The sequence below is a fragment of the Musa acuminata genome, chromosome BXJ2-6 (assembly GCF_036884655.1).
Source record: "Musa acuminata AAA Group cultivar baxijiao chromosome BXJ2-6, Cavendish_Baxijiao_AAA, whole genome shotgun sequence".
In the NCBI taxonomy this organism is placed as follows: Eukaryota; Viridiplantae; Streptophyta; class Magnoliopsida; order Zingiberales; family Musaceae; genus Musa; species Musa acuminata.
This window is the reverse complement of record NC_088343.1, coordinates 45,921,061-45,940,729: the sequence shown is the minus strand read 5'-3', so window position 1 is coordinate 45,940,729 and position 19,669 is coordinate 45,921,061. Positions and strand designations below refer to the sequence as shown.

General features: G+C 35.4%; 1 protein-coding gene across 12 annotated transcripts in view; it reads left to right on the top strand.

Moving 5' to 3' along the window:
- Positions 1-19,121, top strand: part of LOC135616004 (uncharacterized) — a 46,122-nt gene extending 27,001 nt beyond the window's left edge. For 3 of the 12 annotated variants that reach the window (XM_065115199.1, XM_065115198.1, XM_065115196.1), the window contains 9 exons: positions 1,740-1,918; positions 1,999-2,081; positions 4,008-4,275; positions 4,575-4,918; positions 9,889-10,174; positions 10,893-10,960; positions 13,413-13,664; positions 17,278-17,376; positions 17,784-18,378. In XM_065115199.1, the coding sequence (XP_064971271.1) occupies positions 1,765-1,918; positions 1,999-2,081; positions 4,008-4,275; positions 4,575-4,918; positions 9,889-10,174; positions 10,893-10,960; positions 13,413-13,664; positions 17,278-17,376; positions 17,784-17,888 (1,659 nt within the window). In that variant the 5' untranslated portion in view covers positions 1,740-1,764 and the 3' untranslated portion in view covers positions 17,889-18,378. Of the gene's footprint in view, positions 1-1,739; positions 1,919-1,998; positions 2,082-4,007; positions 4,276-4,574; positions 4,919-9,888; positions 10,175-10,892; positions 10,961-13,412; positions 13,665-15,316; positions 15,402-17,223; positions 17,377-17,783; positions 18,379-18,782 lie in introns of those variants that run through there. The other 9 variants (XM_065115202.1, XM_065115201.1, XR_010488237.1 and 6 more) reach the window with 8 other exon arrangements.
- The last annotated feature ends 548 nt before the right edge of the window (positions 19,122-19,669 follow it).

The following is a 19,669-nucleotide window of genomic DNA, read 5'->3' as shown; positions in this document are numbered from 1 at the left end:
TTTGTTCTTTGATATGCTTCGAAATGATTCATATGTCATTGATATGCACTGAAATATTTTATATTCCACTGATATGTTTCGAAATGTTTCCTATGCCTCTGAAATGTTTATACGCCATTAATACGCTTTTAAATATTTCATATGCCATTGATATGTTTAGAAATGTTTCCTTCATTATTGATATGTTCCGAAATATTTCATATGCCATTGATATACTCCGAAATGTTTCATCTGCCTTTGTTATACTCTGAAATGTTCTATATGCTGTTGATATGCTACGAAATATTTCATACGCTATTGATATTCTCTAATTACACTGTGCTCCATTTGTTATGAACCAAATGTGTTTTGAATGAAATGACATTTGTGATTCTATATCTAATGAGATGATACCCTGGGATTTCTTGTATTCTGCCTTGCATTGTGATACCTTGTTTGTTAGGGCTCTCTTTTCGTTCTGGATATGTTTTGTCATTTGCTAAGCTTTTTTAGGCCTACTCCTTTGCTATATAAATCTTTCGGGTCAACTTGTCACTCTCTGATATGTTTGTATTGAGCTGAGGCTGTGGAGAGCTATTCAAAATTGTAGGTAAAACTTATTGGTTGTTATATTGTGGTTAGTGTTGTATAAGAAAATTTTGTATGTAATGAAGTGTTATCGATGAACCTGAATGAATATAGCGTATAAAAGGTGTTAAAAGATCTCTTTTATTTGGAATTTTGGAATCTTAAGTTTAGTTTACAATGATATGATCTAGTGGTAATTGGTTGGATTTCTGAGTGTATAAATTGTTTAGCTTGTGGATTTATAAGTGTTGTTAATGTTTTGTTAAGTTAGCTTGGATTTTCATAAATGTGAATTATCGAGTGATGTGCTATATGATTATAAACTGCATAGGTTTTATTGATATGAATTTGACTCAATGTTTCTCAGTGTCCCCAAATGTTAGTTTGGATCCTAAATTGATTTGTGATGAAAAATTTTAATATTATCGATTCGGGAGACATGACAGTTCTTTTCTCCTAGTCTGAAATTTCCACTGTCAGAGCGTCTCGCTTCGCTTGAGCGAGCACTTAGCACCTAGCGCCTCGGGCATTTTGGAATGTGCTTTTTAATTTGTTTGCAAAATAGAAGCAAAATAAATGTTATAGACTTCCACTAGGATCATGATAGGTTATAGATTTAAGTTCCAATTGAATATGAAAGAGGAATTGATGCAAAAACCTCAGTTCAGGTCCCACATTGTCTTATCGTTAGAGAAATTTAGTGATCAATAGTTCTTACTATATCTTAGATTCATAGATCATTTATAATTTTGTTGGACGTATCACACTTTCTTCTTTACAGAAATTTTATGAAAATTCAAGCTCCAAAATTAAACCACATTTTATTGGAAGAATATTTTACTAGTGTTATCGTTCAAAAAGGTATATTAGCTTATTGTTGTAGCCTGTAGGTGAAAATAATACTAGATCATTTGTTTTTTGGAAAGCTTGTATTGTAGATTTGAGGTAGCTACTTTTGCTTTTCCTCTCCTGTTGCACTTTTTGTGTGAGAATTCTGACACTTGAATGCTTATATCCAGTCATCAGGATACTTGTGTGTAAAGATCCCTTGCTTATGCTAGGTTCATCTCTGCTGTAGTTAGTACAATAGATGCATCATGCATTTTCTTAAGAATTAAGATTATGATTTAGTGACTTCTACTGTCATCGTAACAATTTTTTAAATTTTTAAGTTTTGGAGTGGCATAAGTCAGCCTCATGATGCTTCAAGCTTCAAGTTCCATTCATCGATCTCAGTATCATTTTGACTCATTAAGTTCACCACCACTCAAGTCATTGATGTTCCGTCAAGCAAATCCAAGCAACACTATTAAAAGGCCACAGAGTTGTAGGTGGATTGATTTCTTATCTGGTGTGTGTAGTGGCAAAATGATAATCCCTTTTGTTTGAGAATTTTTACTAAAGGTTTTTGTTTGGTCCTTGTACTTTTAGGCAGCTGGAGATCTTCCTGTTCACGGTTCAAATCTTTTTGCTCGCAAGTGCTAGATTCTTGTAATACATGTGATATTAAAAAGGTCTGTATTATTTTGAACTTGATGATTGTAAAATGTTTTTAAAATTGTCCATTCTATTTGATTGTACATATTTTTGTTGATTATCATGGATTCTCATATAGTTTGATGAACATTTGAACCTGCTTTCAAAATGATATCATCACAATTATTATAATTTGTGATGAAACCCAGCTTTATGTTGCACCAATAATTGCTTAGAGATAAGAAAAGATCTAGGAGTTAGATGCATGATAAAAGAGCCCAATGTTGTACTATTTTCTTCTTAAATAATAGAGTGGCTCTTATCAACTTGTTTGGCTTGTGCTGAAAATTTACTAATTTGATGTTACTATATGATGGCATATAGTCGGTACTTTAACTAAGTTTTGAACAAAGAATGCTTTGACATAAAATGATATGGATTTGTGAAAATTTAGGAGGTTCAGCACAAAAAGACATGCAAGATTTTTTTGAATTATTCAAATTTTAAAGTAAACTAAGACTCCAAATTGTCAGAAACCAAGGGAACTGCATTCCATTGCATAGCCTACAGGTCCCATCTAACATTTTGTTGGTGCATTAAAATTTTTATTTTTTTCCCCCTCACTTCTTTACAATTTATGGGTCGATAACCATTTTGTCAAAAAGTTATTAAAGTTGATCGATATTTGCAGACAAAGGTTCAATGTATTGTTTCATATCTTAGATCTATCTTCTTATATTTATTTTAGTTGCATTTGAATCCTTGTCAAGTAGTTGACTCTCCTACCTAAAAATAGCTAATCTGATATGGGTCTTTATGTGAGTTTGACTCTTTTACAATTTTTTATATTTTTAAAATTATTTGATGTTTTAATAGAATATTTGGTTCATATGTTGAACCTTATTGTAAAATAGTGAACATTTTATTGAGAATTCCTTTGTGGGTATGTGCAGCTGCTTGTTATGAAGATTCAGTTGTACTACATAGACTATATAGGCCATCAAAACAGTTATATGAATGCATCAGCATCTGCAGCAGCATGAACTGGAAGCACTTTATTAAGCCTTCTAATGGAATGTTTTTCTTGTTACTCGAATTTGTACATTTGCCTAGATTTGTCTTTGTTCTCTTGCTTACTGATTGTCATAGTTTAATATTCTCCTGCTGTATTTTGTGTTATATTTTATTGGATACTCTTAGTTTAGTTGGATCAGTGATTTAAAAAGGTGCTCGGGCGCTCGCCTAGACGCTCAGGCGAGGCGAGGCAAAGCCTAAGCGCCTCGCTTCATTTCCAGGTGTCTCGCTTGAAAGAGGTGCCGCATAGGCGCTCGCCCGAGCCCAGGCGTCGAGAGCTTCGGGCGAGCACCTGGGTTAAACCAGGCGACCGAACCAGTGGTTTAGGTCTGGTCCGGTCTCCGGTGCTTTAGTTGGTTCAATCGAACCAACTAAAGCATCGATATCAGCGCGACTTCCCCAACCCTAACCCTGCTCACCGTTCACGCTGCTCGCTCCCACTGTCGCTACCCGTCGCTCCCGCTCTCTCAGTCGCTGTAGCTGCTCGCTGCTGTCGTTGTCTCTATCGCCGCTCCCGCTCCCGCTTTTCTCAGCACCCTCGGTCTTCCCTTACACTCTTCTCTTCTCTTTCGCTTCTCCTCTTTCGAAATTGAAAGTATACTATTAACATTATACAGTATGCTGTTATACTATATACTGTTAATAGTATAACACTATTATTTTGATTTTAATACTATTAATTTTAATATTATTAATTTTTAGCGCCTCACTTCGCTTGGGCAAACGCATGGGCGAGCGCCTCGGGCGTTTTTGGACCGTTTGGACCGTGGCGCCTTTTAGCGCCTAGCGTTTTTTAAATCACTGATTTGGATACTTGGATATCAGGATATGTCATTTTCATTTACTAGATGTTGATTTTCGTAAGTATATAACTGATGACATTTCTTCAGGATAAAGACACCAACATTGATAGATTAGATTCAGTGTTACCTGTGCAAACTCTTCGAAACTTTCCCATTGAGAAACTTTATGGAGAAGTTGTCATGGTTCGGCTTGATTCTGCTCTTCTGCTGAATTTAAGGGTTTCTGATGATCTCTCTTTAAATAGAGCAATTTTAACTATCAAGTATCTATACAATGCTGGGGCTAAAGTAATTTTAGCAAGCAACTGGCCTCAGGCCAATGCTTCAAGGCTTCTTTCAAAAGAGGCCTTTGCAGGTTAGTAGCATTTCAGACCTAATGTATACACTGTTGCTTTTATCATGTTATCTTAAGAGAAGATATTAAGTAACCATACTAGTTCTCTGCAGCATTCTAATATTAGCTTTCAATTTATCATGTATTAGTTTATTGACATACAGGAAGAAAGACAGTTTCTTAATATATATGCACTAGACTATCTTGCTTCAGTAGTTTAGAGATTTGGTCTCTTTAATTGAAGTTCTGCTTGAATGATGATGGTTTTCCGCTGTGGTCTTTTAGTTAAGTGTTCTGCTTGAAATGTCATCGTTGAACAGATCACTTGTCAGCGCTTCTCAAGGTTAAAGTTGTGCCTGCAAATGATGCTTCTGCCATCTTGCAATTCAAGATGAAAAACGTGGAAAATGCAGATGTACTTCTTCTTGACAACTTGACAAATAATAAAGAAGAAGTTGCAAATTCCTACGAGTTCTCCAAGACATTGTCATCTGGTGTCTCCATCTTTGTTAATGATGCCTTCTCACTATCACATAGGGTTCTTGCTTCAACTGTTGGTGTTGCCCGCTTTTGCTATGCATCTGTTGCTGGTTTTCATTTTGAGGAGGAATTGTTGCAACTAATGAAGATCAGTGAGACCAAAAAACAACCTTATGTTGCAATAGTATCCTCTTCTATCCTATTTCTGTTTGATGCTACTTTCATTTAAACTCTTCAGGGATAATCTTAAACATGTTTCTGATGTTTTTTCCTAATAAGAAATTATTACAACATGAGCTTGGTTGTTATTCAAGTTGGTGCAACAGTGTACTGCATGTAATGGATTTATTTTGCAAGATGCTAATTTGATTTTAAAGAAGGAAGTATGAAAAACTTGGACCATTTTATTTCTTTTTTCAAATTGGTGGTGTTGGAGATCAATCTGCGCCTCATTTATTCAATTATCTGATGGATATGGTTCCTGCTTTTGATTTGCATCAAGATGTATGTCTTTATTTGTGCTAAACATATTAGGAATAACTTTGAAGTGCTAAATGTGGTGAACTGTAGTTTTTTCCTGTTAGCTCTTTCTCATAATCTTAGCAGATTTTTTTATGGACTGCAAGTTGTACATGACATATGGTAGGCATTTGATTATTGTAGTGATCATGTCCACATAACAAGTGTTGTATTGCTAGCAAGGTCAAAAGCATTTGTAACTCAAATTGTTAGCTTCCTATGTATTTGTTTCACTTTGTTATCTTCATATTTTAGTTGGTAGTATGCTCCCATGCAGCTTAGGTTATGGCCCAAGCCTTTGTCTGGATAGCGCATTAGTTGGTGATGGCATGAACTTGTGCCTATTGGAAATGCTAAGTAGTTTTATAGGGGTACAATTAAAGAAAAGAATAAGAATAGCAGAAAGATGAAAGTGAAAAAAGGCGGATCCATAATTTTATAAAATTTTTGCTTTGTCCTAGTTATGAATAAAAGACACTTGCATAATGCTGACACAAAACCTTAAAATCACTTGAGAACTGAAATGTTGATCTAAATTTTCCAAAATAGTCAAAATATATATACAGTTGTCTTTATTTTAAGGAGTTTTGCATCAAGTAATGAGCTCAACTTCAACTCAAATCCAAGGAAGATATATTACATTTACTATAAGAGGAGTCAAATAGTGTTGTGCAAATCAGATTGAAATACATGAAAAACAGGTGCTAATTTAGGCATAAAATCCTCTAAAAATACATCAAAATAAAAAAAAAAGTTATAATAGGATTTTTAAGTTAGAAATAAATATAGTAATAGTATAAATTTAGCAAAATCAATGTAAATTAGGTAAGAATAGTATCATAAATCTTTTTCGAACTTTGAGAAATAACCTTGTGCAAGGTTCATATTTTTGTCCGTTACGTATTGTCCTTATGTAAATATTAAAATATCTACAGAAAAATTATTTGAATTATTAGATTATTTTGTTATAATATAAATTTTAAAATTCAAATGAATTAAATAATCGTATATATAGATATATCTGATTGCAGATTTTACCACCAAAATGAATGGTAGGCCTCGGTGAATCGAGTTCTCAATCCTATACATCTGCATATTAATATGATATGCTTGTTGAACCTAATCATGAAATTTTTCCCACGATTTAGTGTATTGAGCATAATAATTTATACAATTAGAACTCCAACCATTTCTACAAGTTCATATTATTATAGACTAAACATTCCAACAATTCCCAAACGAGAGAGGTCTTTTTAAAACTTCTACACGATATATCAATTTAAATTTGTCAGCAACATTTTATTACATACAAAATACATTTATACAACAATAACATCACAACCAACAAAGACTTGCTCATAATCTAAATAGATTTCCACTGCCTCAGCTCAATTATAACATTTCAGTGAGTGATAAACTAACATGAGAAAGGGTTATATAGCAACGGAGTGAGCTACAAAGCTCAGCAAGTGGGAAACATATCTAGAATAAGAAATGGTAGTTTCAAACAAACTTGGTATCAAAATACAAGTTAGAGATACAAGAATTCATGGAGATTAACTCATTAGATACAGAATCACAAATGTCATTTCATTCAAAACATATTTGATTCATAACAAATGGAGTAAAGAATAATTGGAGTATATCAATAACGTAAGAAGTGTTTCAAAGTATATCAACGGCCTATGAAACATTACGAAGCATATCAATGACATATGGAATGTTTTGGAGCATATAAAAGAATATGAAACATTTCGGAGCATATCAATGGCGTATAAAATGTTTCGGAGGATATCAAAGGCATACGAAACATTTCAGAGCATATCAGTGACGTATGAAATGTTTCGGAGCATATCAATGGCGTTTAAAATGTTTCGAAGTATATCAAAGGCATATGAAACATTTCGAAATATATCAATGACGTTACATTCATTTTATTTTCACCCAAAGCGCACATATAAACACATAAGCGATGCTTTGGATATCTTATCAAAAACACAGAGGGTGCAGTCGGATCTTGAACAAAATATAGTCCATCTATTTCTGGTTCTGGATAACCACCTAACAGAAGTCTCCTACGTTTGGGAGCTCAATCCACCCACGTCTGGGTGAAGTCAGAAGGGGCCGGCAATGCATCACGGGCTCTAAGCAGGTACCCTTTACCATTTCTAACAAAGGTCCAGACAATCCCATAGCCACCAGAGTACAAAAGGATATGTGAACAATAAAACTCGTATATATCGGAAAGCATATGTGAAACAACGAAATATGCATGTGCTTGTACGAAACAATATAATTTAAACATAAACGTTACATTACATATTTATATATACAAATTATTTCGGGATAGGAGCATATAGGATTTCGAAATAATAATGTGCAGCTCAATAGAAGTAAGGATTTCAGCTAAAATATACACCGTATTGTCACGAACGGTCGTCGCGCACCCGCAACAACTCTGTTCAACGAACCGTTCGTCGCTCACACCCGCATGTACAGCTGCTTGACAGCATGTTTTCTCATAGTTTTGGGTCATTTTGCTGTAAATATGTAAGTTCGAACAAGCTGCAGCGTTGCAAAGCGATCGCTCACCGAACCGAGCAAAACAGCCCCAAAACAGCCCAAAACGGCTCCGTTTTCGCGTGCCGCGGGAGGTGAGCGGAGTGCTGCCTCCGCTCACCAAAATGTCAGCCATCTCAGCACCCAGGAACCCCCCGGGTGGCACATGGCTGGATGGGGCTTCGGTTATATACCGGGCGTTGAACACTCTTTCGCAAGTTCGCACGTGACCTTTACGGGAACTTGGTTTTGCGTCCGGGACCAGGTGAGCGGCTGTTTGTGGGCTTGCAGCTGTTCATTCATCCTTGAAAGCCTTGTTTTTCTCCCTCTCCCTCTTTTCTCTTGTGCACACAAGGTGTTCGACGATTTGCTTGTAAAGCTTCCCTTTTCGCGAGACTTCGGGACTTGTCCGTTGCTCGTTCTTTTGATCTAACTTTCTTTCTCTTTTACAGGTCCTTCGGGACCTGCGAGAGGTTACAAAGTGGCTGATCCTTGCGGAGCAAGATCGCAAGGGCGAAGCGCGACTTAGGCAATGCAAGCTAAGTTCGCGTCTTTGCCACACGGGCGACTCGCGACTTAGGCAACGCAAGCTAAGTTCGCGTCTTTGCCACACGGGCAACTCGCGACTTAGGCAACGCAAGCTAAGTTCGAGTCTTTGGCCGCAAGGGTGCCTCACGCCTTAGGCAATTCCAGCTAAGGTCATGACAGTATGCCATTGGTGCATCAATGTGGTGATGATTGTAGGTTAATCATGATAAATCACATTTGTTCGAGGCGGCTCCTAAGGCATATATTGGTGAATATCAGAGCTTCTACTTTCGCTACTGATCTGCTGCTTTGTATCATACTGTTGCTCGGAGAAGTATGACCAACTATCACCGTACTAGTGATTTAAAAAGCGCTAGGCGTCAAAAGACGCCAAGGTCCAAAAACGCTTGAGATGCTAGGCGCTCGCCCGAGCGAAGCGAGGCGCTAAAATATAAAAATATATAATATAATTAATAAATATAATTATTTAAATAAAAAATATGCTATTAAATTAAGAAAATCAGGTACAAAATCACATTAAATAAATAAATCATAATAGTATATTTTTTAAATTTTAAATAAAAATTAATAGTATTAAAATCAAACTAATATATTATTAATCTAATAAATAAAAATACTATTATTAGTATATAGATAGCAGTATACTGTTAACAGTATGGTGAGAAGAGTGTGAGAAGACCAAGGCTGTTGAGGCAACGGCAATGGTAGCAGGCGACAGCCGTAGCTGGAGCGGGAGCGGCAAGCGTCGGTGACAGCAGGAGTGGCGAGTGATAGCGGGAGTGGGAGCGAGGAGCGACAACGAGAGCGGCGAGCGATGACAGCAGCGGCAAGCAGTCGGCGAGTAGCGACAGTAGAGAGTAGCAACAACGAAGAAATTGCGATCGCGAGTGTTAGGGTTGGTGAAGTCGGGGAAATCGCGAGAGGGGGCCTAATATCGATGATTTAGTTGGTTCGATTGAACCAACTAAAGCATCGAAAACCAACTAGACCTAAAAATTTAGTTTGGTAGCCTGGTTTAGCCTAGGGGCACACCTGAAGCACCTGGTATCGGGCGAGCGCCCAATCAGCTCCTCTTTGAAGCAAGGCGCCTGGACATGAAGCGAGGCGCTCGGGCCTCACCTCGCCCGAGCACCTATTGAAATCACTGTGTCATACTGTTGTTGACCGTATGATTCTCCATAATACGATGTTTATGAGAGTGAAATGGGGTGAAATATTGGGGAGTATGAGTTTAAAAACCTATGAGAAAATATTCCAACGGTCATTTTGACCATTGGAGCACTATTATGGACTGTTACCGATCTCTTCATTCTACGCAAACCTTTTGAGTTGGAGCAACATGTTGCCAAACTGGTGCTAACTAGATATGTTCTGCTTTTATTGCATTTGAATCATAGTCTGATTCCATGTTTTAGATAATTGATTTAAAACAACAGTTTCATTGCCCAGATTTTCTTGTTTTTTTAATTCTAAATTTTTGGCATTCTGCATGCTGTTTCCTTCTGATGGGAGCTAAATATGTTGCAGATTGGAGGGAGTAATTTCCTGAAAAAAGCTAATACATTGCATGTTTTAGCTTCTACATGTGATGGACTGATTTTCATTGGAAAGCTAGCATTTCAGATAATGAATGGTTTCGGACTTTCGGTACCTACCCACTTAGTGGAACATGATGCTGTTAAAGAAGCACTAGAACTGATCAAACTTACACAACAAAGAAAGATTCCAATTTATTTTCAGAAAGATTTTGTGTGTGTCAAAGTTGGCAAGCCTGAGCTGGTGGAGATATACGCTTATAATGAAATCTTGGCAGGTTAGTATGATGAATTGTACATGTAAAATCATGTGAAAATTAATTTTTAAGCTTGGATTGGCCCTTTTGAACCTTTGTCCTTTTAATCTTTCCCTTTACTTTCCATTTGTAGTTCACACTTTCATTTTGGCTTATCTGAGTCCTGGAAAGCATGCTAATGCTTGCCTATTTATTTATTTTATGTATTATTATTTCTTAAATTTTTTTCTTTTTTTTTTTCATAAGCCACAACGTATTCTTTGTTTGTTTCTTTCTTTCATTTTAGTTTTTTCTAGTGAAACTTCTTAAATCCTTTTTATGAATTTGTTAAATTTTATAACATGGACTTGGTACAAGCTTTGATTAGAATCCTAATTAATCGTGTCACAAATTATATGTGTTCTATCACTTTTCTCTCATCACTTGAACATATCAAGATCCATTTTGGACTTGGCCTTTTGTACTCAACTTGGTCCTGGTCCCCTTATTGTTGAAAGGAGAGGGTCCAAGTCCAATTTCCTACTTGTTGCCTATACCACGTCTGTGGGTCTAGGATAACTGGTAGCTGAACCTAACCTGGCTATCATTACTGGCTATAGCTCCACTTACATCTTTCCAAATGATCCCTTGATGATCTAATGCATTAAAAGATTGTGAAACATATGTAACTGGATCTTCATAGTGTAGGCATTTCTAACCTAAACAGTGAGACATTTTACTGATTATCTTTAATATTCAGGTTGGGTGCCTGTGGATCTAGGGCCAGTTTCAATGAAAGAAACCTCTTCTATGCTCTCAACATGCAAGGTCTGTGGCATCATAATTTACTTTCTGTGCCATGTTTGAAATCTAATTGAGGTTAAATGTTTGTGTTTTATAAGGTACTCTTTGTCTTTCATTAACATCTAAGCCATAACCGGTTCAAAACCAAGTGACAAATGCATCTCAGAATGTCCATTAAGCCATTATGATAATTATATTTTTCTTCTGTTTCTTCTATAGATAAAAATGGTCAAGTACATGCAGCTATGGAAGATCAACTAATAGAAAAAAATTGTTTATTGGATGGTATTGCTTGTTGTCCCCCGTTTTTTATCATAAAAGTGGTCACTAAGTTCTTTATATAATAGAAGATCATGAATATCTACTTAAAAATATTATTTTAATATTCCCTAGTTTCAATCACTGATTACAGCACTAATGTATCCAATCAGTGGTCCATGCCAGCATAATGATCAGATTTAACATCTTAGTTGCAAAACACTGAAGTAAAAATGAACTATCATAGTCGATATGCTTGATTTCTCCTTGGACAGCTGCATCAACTCTGAGATAGGTTGTGCTACAATTTTATTGAGAATGAAATTTAATTTGGCATGTTTTCATTCTTATTAAGTCTGTTAGTGATCATCATGCTGCAAGTGTAGTTACTTTAGCAGACTGAGTTTTGGTGGAGTATATAAATGTATCAAGAGACATAGTTCAGTTTAAGCTAAAATAGTAGATCAAGTTAGCATTTTTCCTCTTAGCAGTTTTTATGATCATTTTTAGTCTCGAGGTCCAAATAACTTATCAGACCAATATGTACTGATTAGTATTTACTCATCTGATTGGTTCTGGCACGTGGACCGAGTGATTTTGCTCGATCTGGTTTGAAACTAGTTGTTTTAATTTTTTTATTTTTTAAATTTTAACAGCTTATAACAGTTGTTCAAAGCTGTTGGCTGTTTTAGATTGCAAAAAAATAAAAACAAAAGGTGTCAGGGACTGCTCTCTTGCATTTGAATCCTTGCATTTGAATCGATCAATTTTGGCTTCATTACCTGCTACAATGATGTTTGGTTGGGCAAATACTTTCCCAATTTGGTATGCTTATCTTTCTTTATCTTTTACAAACTTGAACTTTTAATTCAATTTATTAGAAATCAATCAAACAATTTTAACTCTAGTATTTTTTTTTGTTGTTGTGGTTCTATTTTCTGTAGTCTTGTTTTAACTTTCTGATTATTGTGATTTTTACTTTTTGATTGAAAATGTTGAGTTTGGTGCTTAAGCAAACCAAATGGAGATGAACTAACTTTCATGGCGTATACACTGCACATTATGTTTTTATTGGAAAATATGGGATGTTCATTCAATATTGTATCTATCATAGAGAGCATCACAAGATTAGTGACAACTTGTCGTATTAACACAAGGCAGTTGACTTAGATGTGTTTTGCAAAAGTTATCTGGTTAATGCATGTCCTTGACATGTAAGTATTATTTTTTTTCGTGGTTTAGTGATTTGATTTTTTAGATAATTAAGAAGATTTGACCGGCCAACCCAGTATTTATTCTGTCATTTCCATGTCCTAGCATTCTTTTCAGAACTAGCTATCTTATACAATATTGTTAATGCCTTGATATTTGAACTGTACCTTGTTCATTGAATTATGGTGTAACTTTTGTCATTTTATGTGATTTGAACTTGCTTTTAGAGTAACAATGAACCAACTATAGATTATTTAATTCTAGTCCATCTTTTGCTTATGTTATCTTTGTTTGGGATAACTTAACAAACTTAGAGGGTTTCCTGGTTGATTTGTGATCTTTAGCTGATATTGATGAATGAGGACTTTAAAAATGATAAGTAACCAATTAGGTAATCAAAATAATGCTGAGCTGATAGAATGCTATGCAAAAAATATGGCTTGCACAAAGAAGAAGATTTTCAGGTTTATAGTGGGTGAGTGGTGACTTAGAAAGTAGCCAAAGATACTATGACTATTGTCACTTTAGGGTGATGCAATTGCAACCAAACCTGACCTTTTTAGATGGGTAAACATAACAAAGCTTTATATATAATGACTTAAGTAGATCATGAGAAACTTGGTCAGCAAAGTTGCTCAAATACTTGCAGAATTGACATTTTAACATACTGAAAATGTCTAGCTACTTAGTTATATGGATGAAATTTATAGTATTGCTAATTGGAAAAGACATCTACATTGCGAAAGATGGATATTTTTGTGATGCTTGATGGCGCTATTATTCAAAATTTCAAGCAAGGTTTCTTTTTTACCTATGAACCCTAATTGTTAAACTTGAGTGGATATTTTTCTTTGTTTAGTTTTTTCCTTATAGTAGTGCTTCTTAACCTAGCTTTTATATCTTATTGCTTAAAATTTATTTTTTATGCCTTATAATTTGACTCTTTTGTGTTTTGTGAATTATTTTGTACATATCTGCTTCCGTAATAAATATTCACATCTTACAGAAAGTCATATTGATTGGTTCAGTAAGTTTTGGTTCTTTAGAGGAAGATAACGTAAGAACATCTCAATTGGTATCCGTACTTGAAAGAATAAGCAAAAATGGCAGTGAGGTGATTCTTATTGGGAATGCAGCCTGCAAAGCGTTTGCAGGAAAATCAAGTTATTCTAATCAGTATTCAGTGTTTAGAAATGCATCAGTTGCTTGGGAGTTTCTCAGAGGAACAAAGTTGCCAGGTGTGGCAATATTAGATAAAGTATGCACACCTCTACTCTTTATATCTTAATTTCCCTTTTGGTTTTTTATATTACTTGCCAATTATATGAAGTCAAACATAATCAATTATCTGTAACCTTGAGGCTGCAATTTGTAAGTTTTACTATAATTTGTGTGTTTACATACTGTTGTATCCAAATGTGTGAATGCTTAGATTTATTTTAGTTTTTTTCCAGCATATATATTTTAGAAACTCATGCTATATGTATATATCCAGTTAGTAATTTTCCATTTATGGCTGTTTAGATTTATTCTGGTGCCTTGTTTATTCTAGCTTATGCAATTAAAATGTCCTTGCTAATTGCTCCATGTCCTTTTTTTTCTTCACAGAAAAATAACTAATTATGAAGTTTGAATATTCATATTGTAAGAAAATGGTTTCCAAAATGTTGTGATATAGATCTAGATTTAACCGAACACACTCTGCTAGTTGGTCACTGAAGGGTCACTATTCTTGCTAATGTATTGGGCTGGCTCGGATCTCTGCCTCTATAAGGCTCATTAACTGCAGAAAGGATTGTATATAGAGGATGAGCTGAGGCCATATTAGGTGTCCAATGAATACTATAGCCATCTTCATATGGTGGGTCATGAGGGCTTATTGTTGGTGTTGTTGGGTGAGTATTCTGTACAACAATGATCACAAATGGCATATCTAATGCATGGTGGCTATAGGTTATGTCACATACCTTTTGACAAGAAAGAAGAATTTTGTTGGTAATAAGGCTGGAACAACAAGAAACTCCGATATGACTCAATCTTATGTAAGCTCTCTCTTTGCCTTTAATACATCAATTGTCTTTGCCCCTTTCTTTTTGGTCATAAACTAATAAGGTGAGCTTCCTTTGCCCCTATCTTTTCAGTATGAATGAGAATTTGATTTTCGTTATGCTCTCTCTTGCTATTTCTACATACTAGAAACATGACTTTAGCCACTGTTATTGTAAACACATTACTACCAGTCTCACTGTAGTTTTTTGCAGACCTCTCAACGAGCAAAATATGAAGTCTTGTCATCATTAAACTGTTTCTCTGGCCAGACATGATTAAAGTCGAGCTAATTATTTTTCACCATATTTTGTTTGACATAAGTGATGCATCTTTTATGTTACACAGCTCAGAACTTGTTTATATTCTCAAACTTACACGAATGTAGACCTGGGACCTTAACTGCTTTGAATATTCTTTTCCACAAATATTAGTGACAATATACCTTTTTAACATTGTTGGAATATGCTGGTTGAACTTTCTGGACAGACCAAGCCCCACACTCACTGTATTTGCTTTGACATAAGTTAGTGTTTGTTAAATTATAACTTCATTTGTTTTGGATAGACCAAGCCCCACACTAAATTAAATATATATACATATGAGATGGGAGCAGGACATGATAACTAGTTTGCGAAGTCTATATGGCGGTACTTCTAAGTTCTACCATTGATGCAAAACTATTTTGGTCCATATCGAGTAACTTTATTGTGAGTCTCTGTAGCTGACAATGTAGGCTTACTCTCCTGATGGTTCTTTAGAGAGTTGTGATTTGTTTTTGACTTCATCATTCTTGAACACATTATTTTAGGCCTTCTTTTTCTCTGTGGTTCATTTTTCTAATTTTGTTTGCATTCTTACTAGATATTTTATATCAACAAATGCAACCTCTACATTCTGTTCTATAGTTTCTAGTTATCCTGGAGATTTGGTACTTGTCGCAATACAGGTACAAGTTTCATACGCTAAATCTTTCCTGCAATTATTTTGTTGCATCTTCTACTGTCTGGAACTGATCTATAGTATGAGATGCCCGTTAAGTGCATTTCTTAGCTCGAGTCAGGAGTGAACTTGATTGATGGACCGAGAAAGTGCAATTCTAAAATGAACATTGAACCAAGTGGATAAAAGTAATAAAAGCATGAAAGTAAGAATTTAATATTCATGTTACGGAAAAGAAAATCAGTTGCATGACACACCCCATGTTGTTCACCGGCTGTCATGATACGTACTGTCATTATCACAAGGTACACTGTCAAACCAACATGGGTGTGCTGGCAAAAATGTAAAACAAAAAGAATAGGGGGAGAGACAGAACACAGAAGGAAAGAAAAATGAGTCATTTGCAACCCGGCATCAATAATTCTTTTCTTAGCCGACCATATGTGTTTATTTTCTCCTACAATAACCTGACATGGTTTCTGGTCGAATCCTGACAAACCTTAAAAAAGTTAGTCAACTGACCTTGCAGGTTCAGTCTGTTGTAATTGTGACACCTTGATTCCACATTTCTTGCTCCATGTTGGATGCCACACATGGAACAGCAAATGTGAGGTGTCATATCCTTGATCGAGATAATTGTTCAGGATAACACTTCAGTTGGCAGTCATCATCATTCTCTACTCAATTTTACTTGGTACAACTAGAAGTGCTAGCAGTCAGTCATAGTTCTCAACTCAATTTTACTTGGTGGTAACTAACATGCAGGACATGCTTAATGATTTATTTTCTCTGTCACTACAACTCAAATTGGCATACTATGTCAAGAAAGCACTTCAATGGACGGATCTTGATCATTGCTTGTTATAAGGCTTCTGATTGTTATGACATTTTCCATGTAACTCTGACTGAAGTTGACATATTCTACATTATTCATAGTTCAAATCATGGTTCACCTTATCAGTTCGTACTAGTGTACCGACCGATCATTCGTATGGTACATACCGACAGACTAATTTGTATCACCCATAACAGGTGATATGTTACAGTACGATGAACATTGGTTTAGACTTTGATAATGCATGTTAATGAGGTAGATTCATTTATTAGATTATTGGCAAAGATGAAAATGTTACATCGTATACTACAGTATTTAATTTTTATGATGTTCCACTACCATAAACGTTGTTAGTAAAATTTTTAGAATTGGGGAACCAACATTGTAGGCCTATATGCAAGACTTAATAACTAATAAATTAGAAAATGAGTTTACTGATCGCCAAATACTGCTGCCATGGTATGGATATTGTCGCAGCGGTAAGTTATTGCAAGGAGCCTCAATGAATGGCATATTTATTGGATTAATGTTTGACGCTTTGTACTCATTGCCAATCTATCAAAGAATAGGCTTCTGTCCTTGAAATTTTTGTGATGTAAATCAATGTACTTAACTATGCTTATGTGTTTTCTCAAGATCTGATTTATATCTTATGTAATATATGGAATCGAGTTAAGTTGGTTTCTGACACCAATTTGTGCTTATTTAGCTTTTTAGTTTGATTTGCAGTGATATAATTCTTCAATAATCATCACAAAATCCATTTGTCCTTGGACATGGTACTTTGCTGCATGCATTAAACTCATTGACCATAATTGATAGTGATCTATATCATGTGACTTAATTCTAAAACTCCAATATGCATCGTTTTTCAATAGATAGTGGCATCGTAAATCATTCTCAATTTCTTCATAGGCTTATATTCCTTATCTTCAGCTATTCCCATTTATTTATGGATATTCTATCTTATTATGTGCATAGCATGTTTACAAAGTATGCAGATAACATTTATGAGATACAACTTGCTCAGCAGCATCCTTTTGTCTAGTGCCCGAATCCTGATTTTAACAGAGAGGACCAAAGATGGAGGATGGTACAGAGAGGACTTGTTGAAGCAATCTTGGATCTGCTTATTACAAATGGAAAGGTACACTCCACATTTCATGTTTGGAGTATCTTTACCTGCAATCTTTGTATTTTTGCCTACATGTTGTTAAGTTTTAACTTTTGAGAATGTGTTTATGTTCATAGGTCAACCTTTTTAATCACCACTAGTTTAACTGCCTCTTCACAGTGATCAACATGAACCTGATAAAACTAGGAAGACAAAATTGCCATGCATTTGCCTAGTCAGAAATAAAGCAATCAATTGAAAATGGAAACCACTACTTCACTATGATCTAGTGCTCTAGTCAGAAATAAAACAGTCAATTGAAAATGGAAACCACTGCTTTACTATTATCTAGTGCTTTGATGAACACATGTAGACTTTCCTGGTTCTGTTGTGTTGATAATCTAATGCATTCCGTGAGTCGGCTCTTTGTGGTGCGGCAGGTGTTTTTACAGTCTGATATCGAGACTGTTACAACGAGAATGAAACATCTGTTCATTACTTATGGAAAGGGTAAACTAGTAGTGGATGGGGATGACAGGGATTGAATGGAGGAGAATCCTTTTGGTGTTCAGACTGACTGGGAGCAGCATGTGATTGAACGTGGAGCTCCTATGTATAGAATTATTCTCAAAAAGGTTTGATCGCTTGCAAAGGTACCAATCACATTTACTCTTGTTGCCTTTTCTTGCCCTTTTATTGGAGCATGTTGGATACTTGGCTATGACCAATTGGCTTAAGCAGTTCTATAACTGCTTAGATGCATTTCTATAACCAGTTTCTACTTGATAATTTTGGATGAATCCAAATCATTGCAGGTGGAGTATCCTTGAAATCATGGCAGCTACTTGCTATCAATTAAAACTTTGGGTAGTCTTTAAATACGAGACTATCTTTACCTGCAATTTTTGTATTTTGCCTACCAAGATGGCTTCCACATTATGACATCATGGTCTGACTCTTTTACTCAAGTTTGTGTTACCATAAACTAGGACAAAATATGATCTTAATTATATGGAATAAGCTGCATTTGTCATATCTTTTTGACTTGGCGAATCTATGTCCATCCTTTTAATTCGTGATGGGAATTTTGTTAAGTTTGAACTTTTTAGATTGTGTTTATATTTCTAGGTCAACCTTTTTAATCACCACTAGTTTAACTGCCTCTTCACAGTGATCAACATGAACCTGATAAAACTAGGAAGACAAACTTGCCATGCATTTGCCTTCTCAGAAATAAAGCAGTCAATTGAAAATGGAAACCACTACTTCACTATAATCTAGTGCTCTAGTCAGAAATAAAGCAGTCACTTGAAAATGGAAACCACTGCTTCACTGCTTTACTATGATCTAGTGCTTTGATGAACACCTGTAGGCTTTCCTGGTTCCGTTGTGTTGATAATATAATGCATTCCGTGAGTCGGCCCTTTGTGGTGTGGCAGGTGTTTTTATGGTCTGATATCGAGACTGTTTCAACGAGAATGAAACATCTGTTCATTACTTATGGAAAGGGTAAACTAGTAGTGGATGGGGATGACAGGGATTGAGAGCAGCATGTGAATGAATGTGGAGCTCATATGTTTAGAATTATGCTAAAAAAGGTTTGATCGCTTGCCAAGGTACCAATCACATTTACTCTTGTTGCCTTTTTTCTTTTTTTTTTACTTTGAATGATGCATGTTAGATACTTGGCTATAACCAAATGGCTTAAGCTATCACAGCATTTGGGGTGTCTTTAATTGATTCAAAGTTGTTTGAAAGTGACCAACTTATGGGAATTGGGAAGCTACTTGCTATCATGAGTATCCTTGAAACGTTCAGCAGCTACTTGCTATCAATTAAAACTTTGGGTAGTCTTTTCCAAATGCAGGCATTTAGGAAGATTGAAAAATCAGAGAGTTGTCAAGTGACAGATGAGTCAGAGTTGTCAAGTGACAGATGAGTCTGTTTATAAAAGAATAAAATCATTTTTGTGGGAAGAATTATAGCAAAATATGTAACAATTGGAATGATTAAACGTTTTTTCCTCTTAATAGGTAAGTAAAAGACAAATTTTCTTTGTTTTCTTAGAAGAAATGACATGGCTTTTCATTGGATGTGATAAAATAATCGGTGACGGACAACACAAATAATTTTACAGTAAATTTTAATAATAAAAATAAAAAAGAAGAGAAAGAAAAAGGGTAAAATAAGAATTGTAGCAACATCATCCCAAGTTATGATCCTACAAAATGGTATTGTAGAGGTGAGATTTTCGTAGAATAATCGATCCTTTGTTCTCATGAAGGATGAGTGCATGATTGTGAAAGGTGATCAACAAGATGAAATT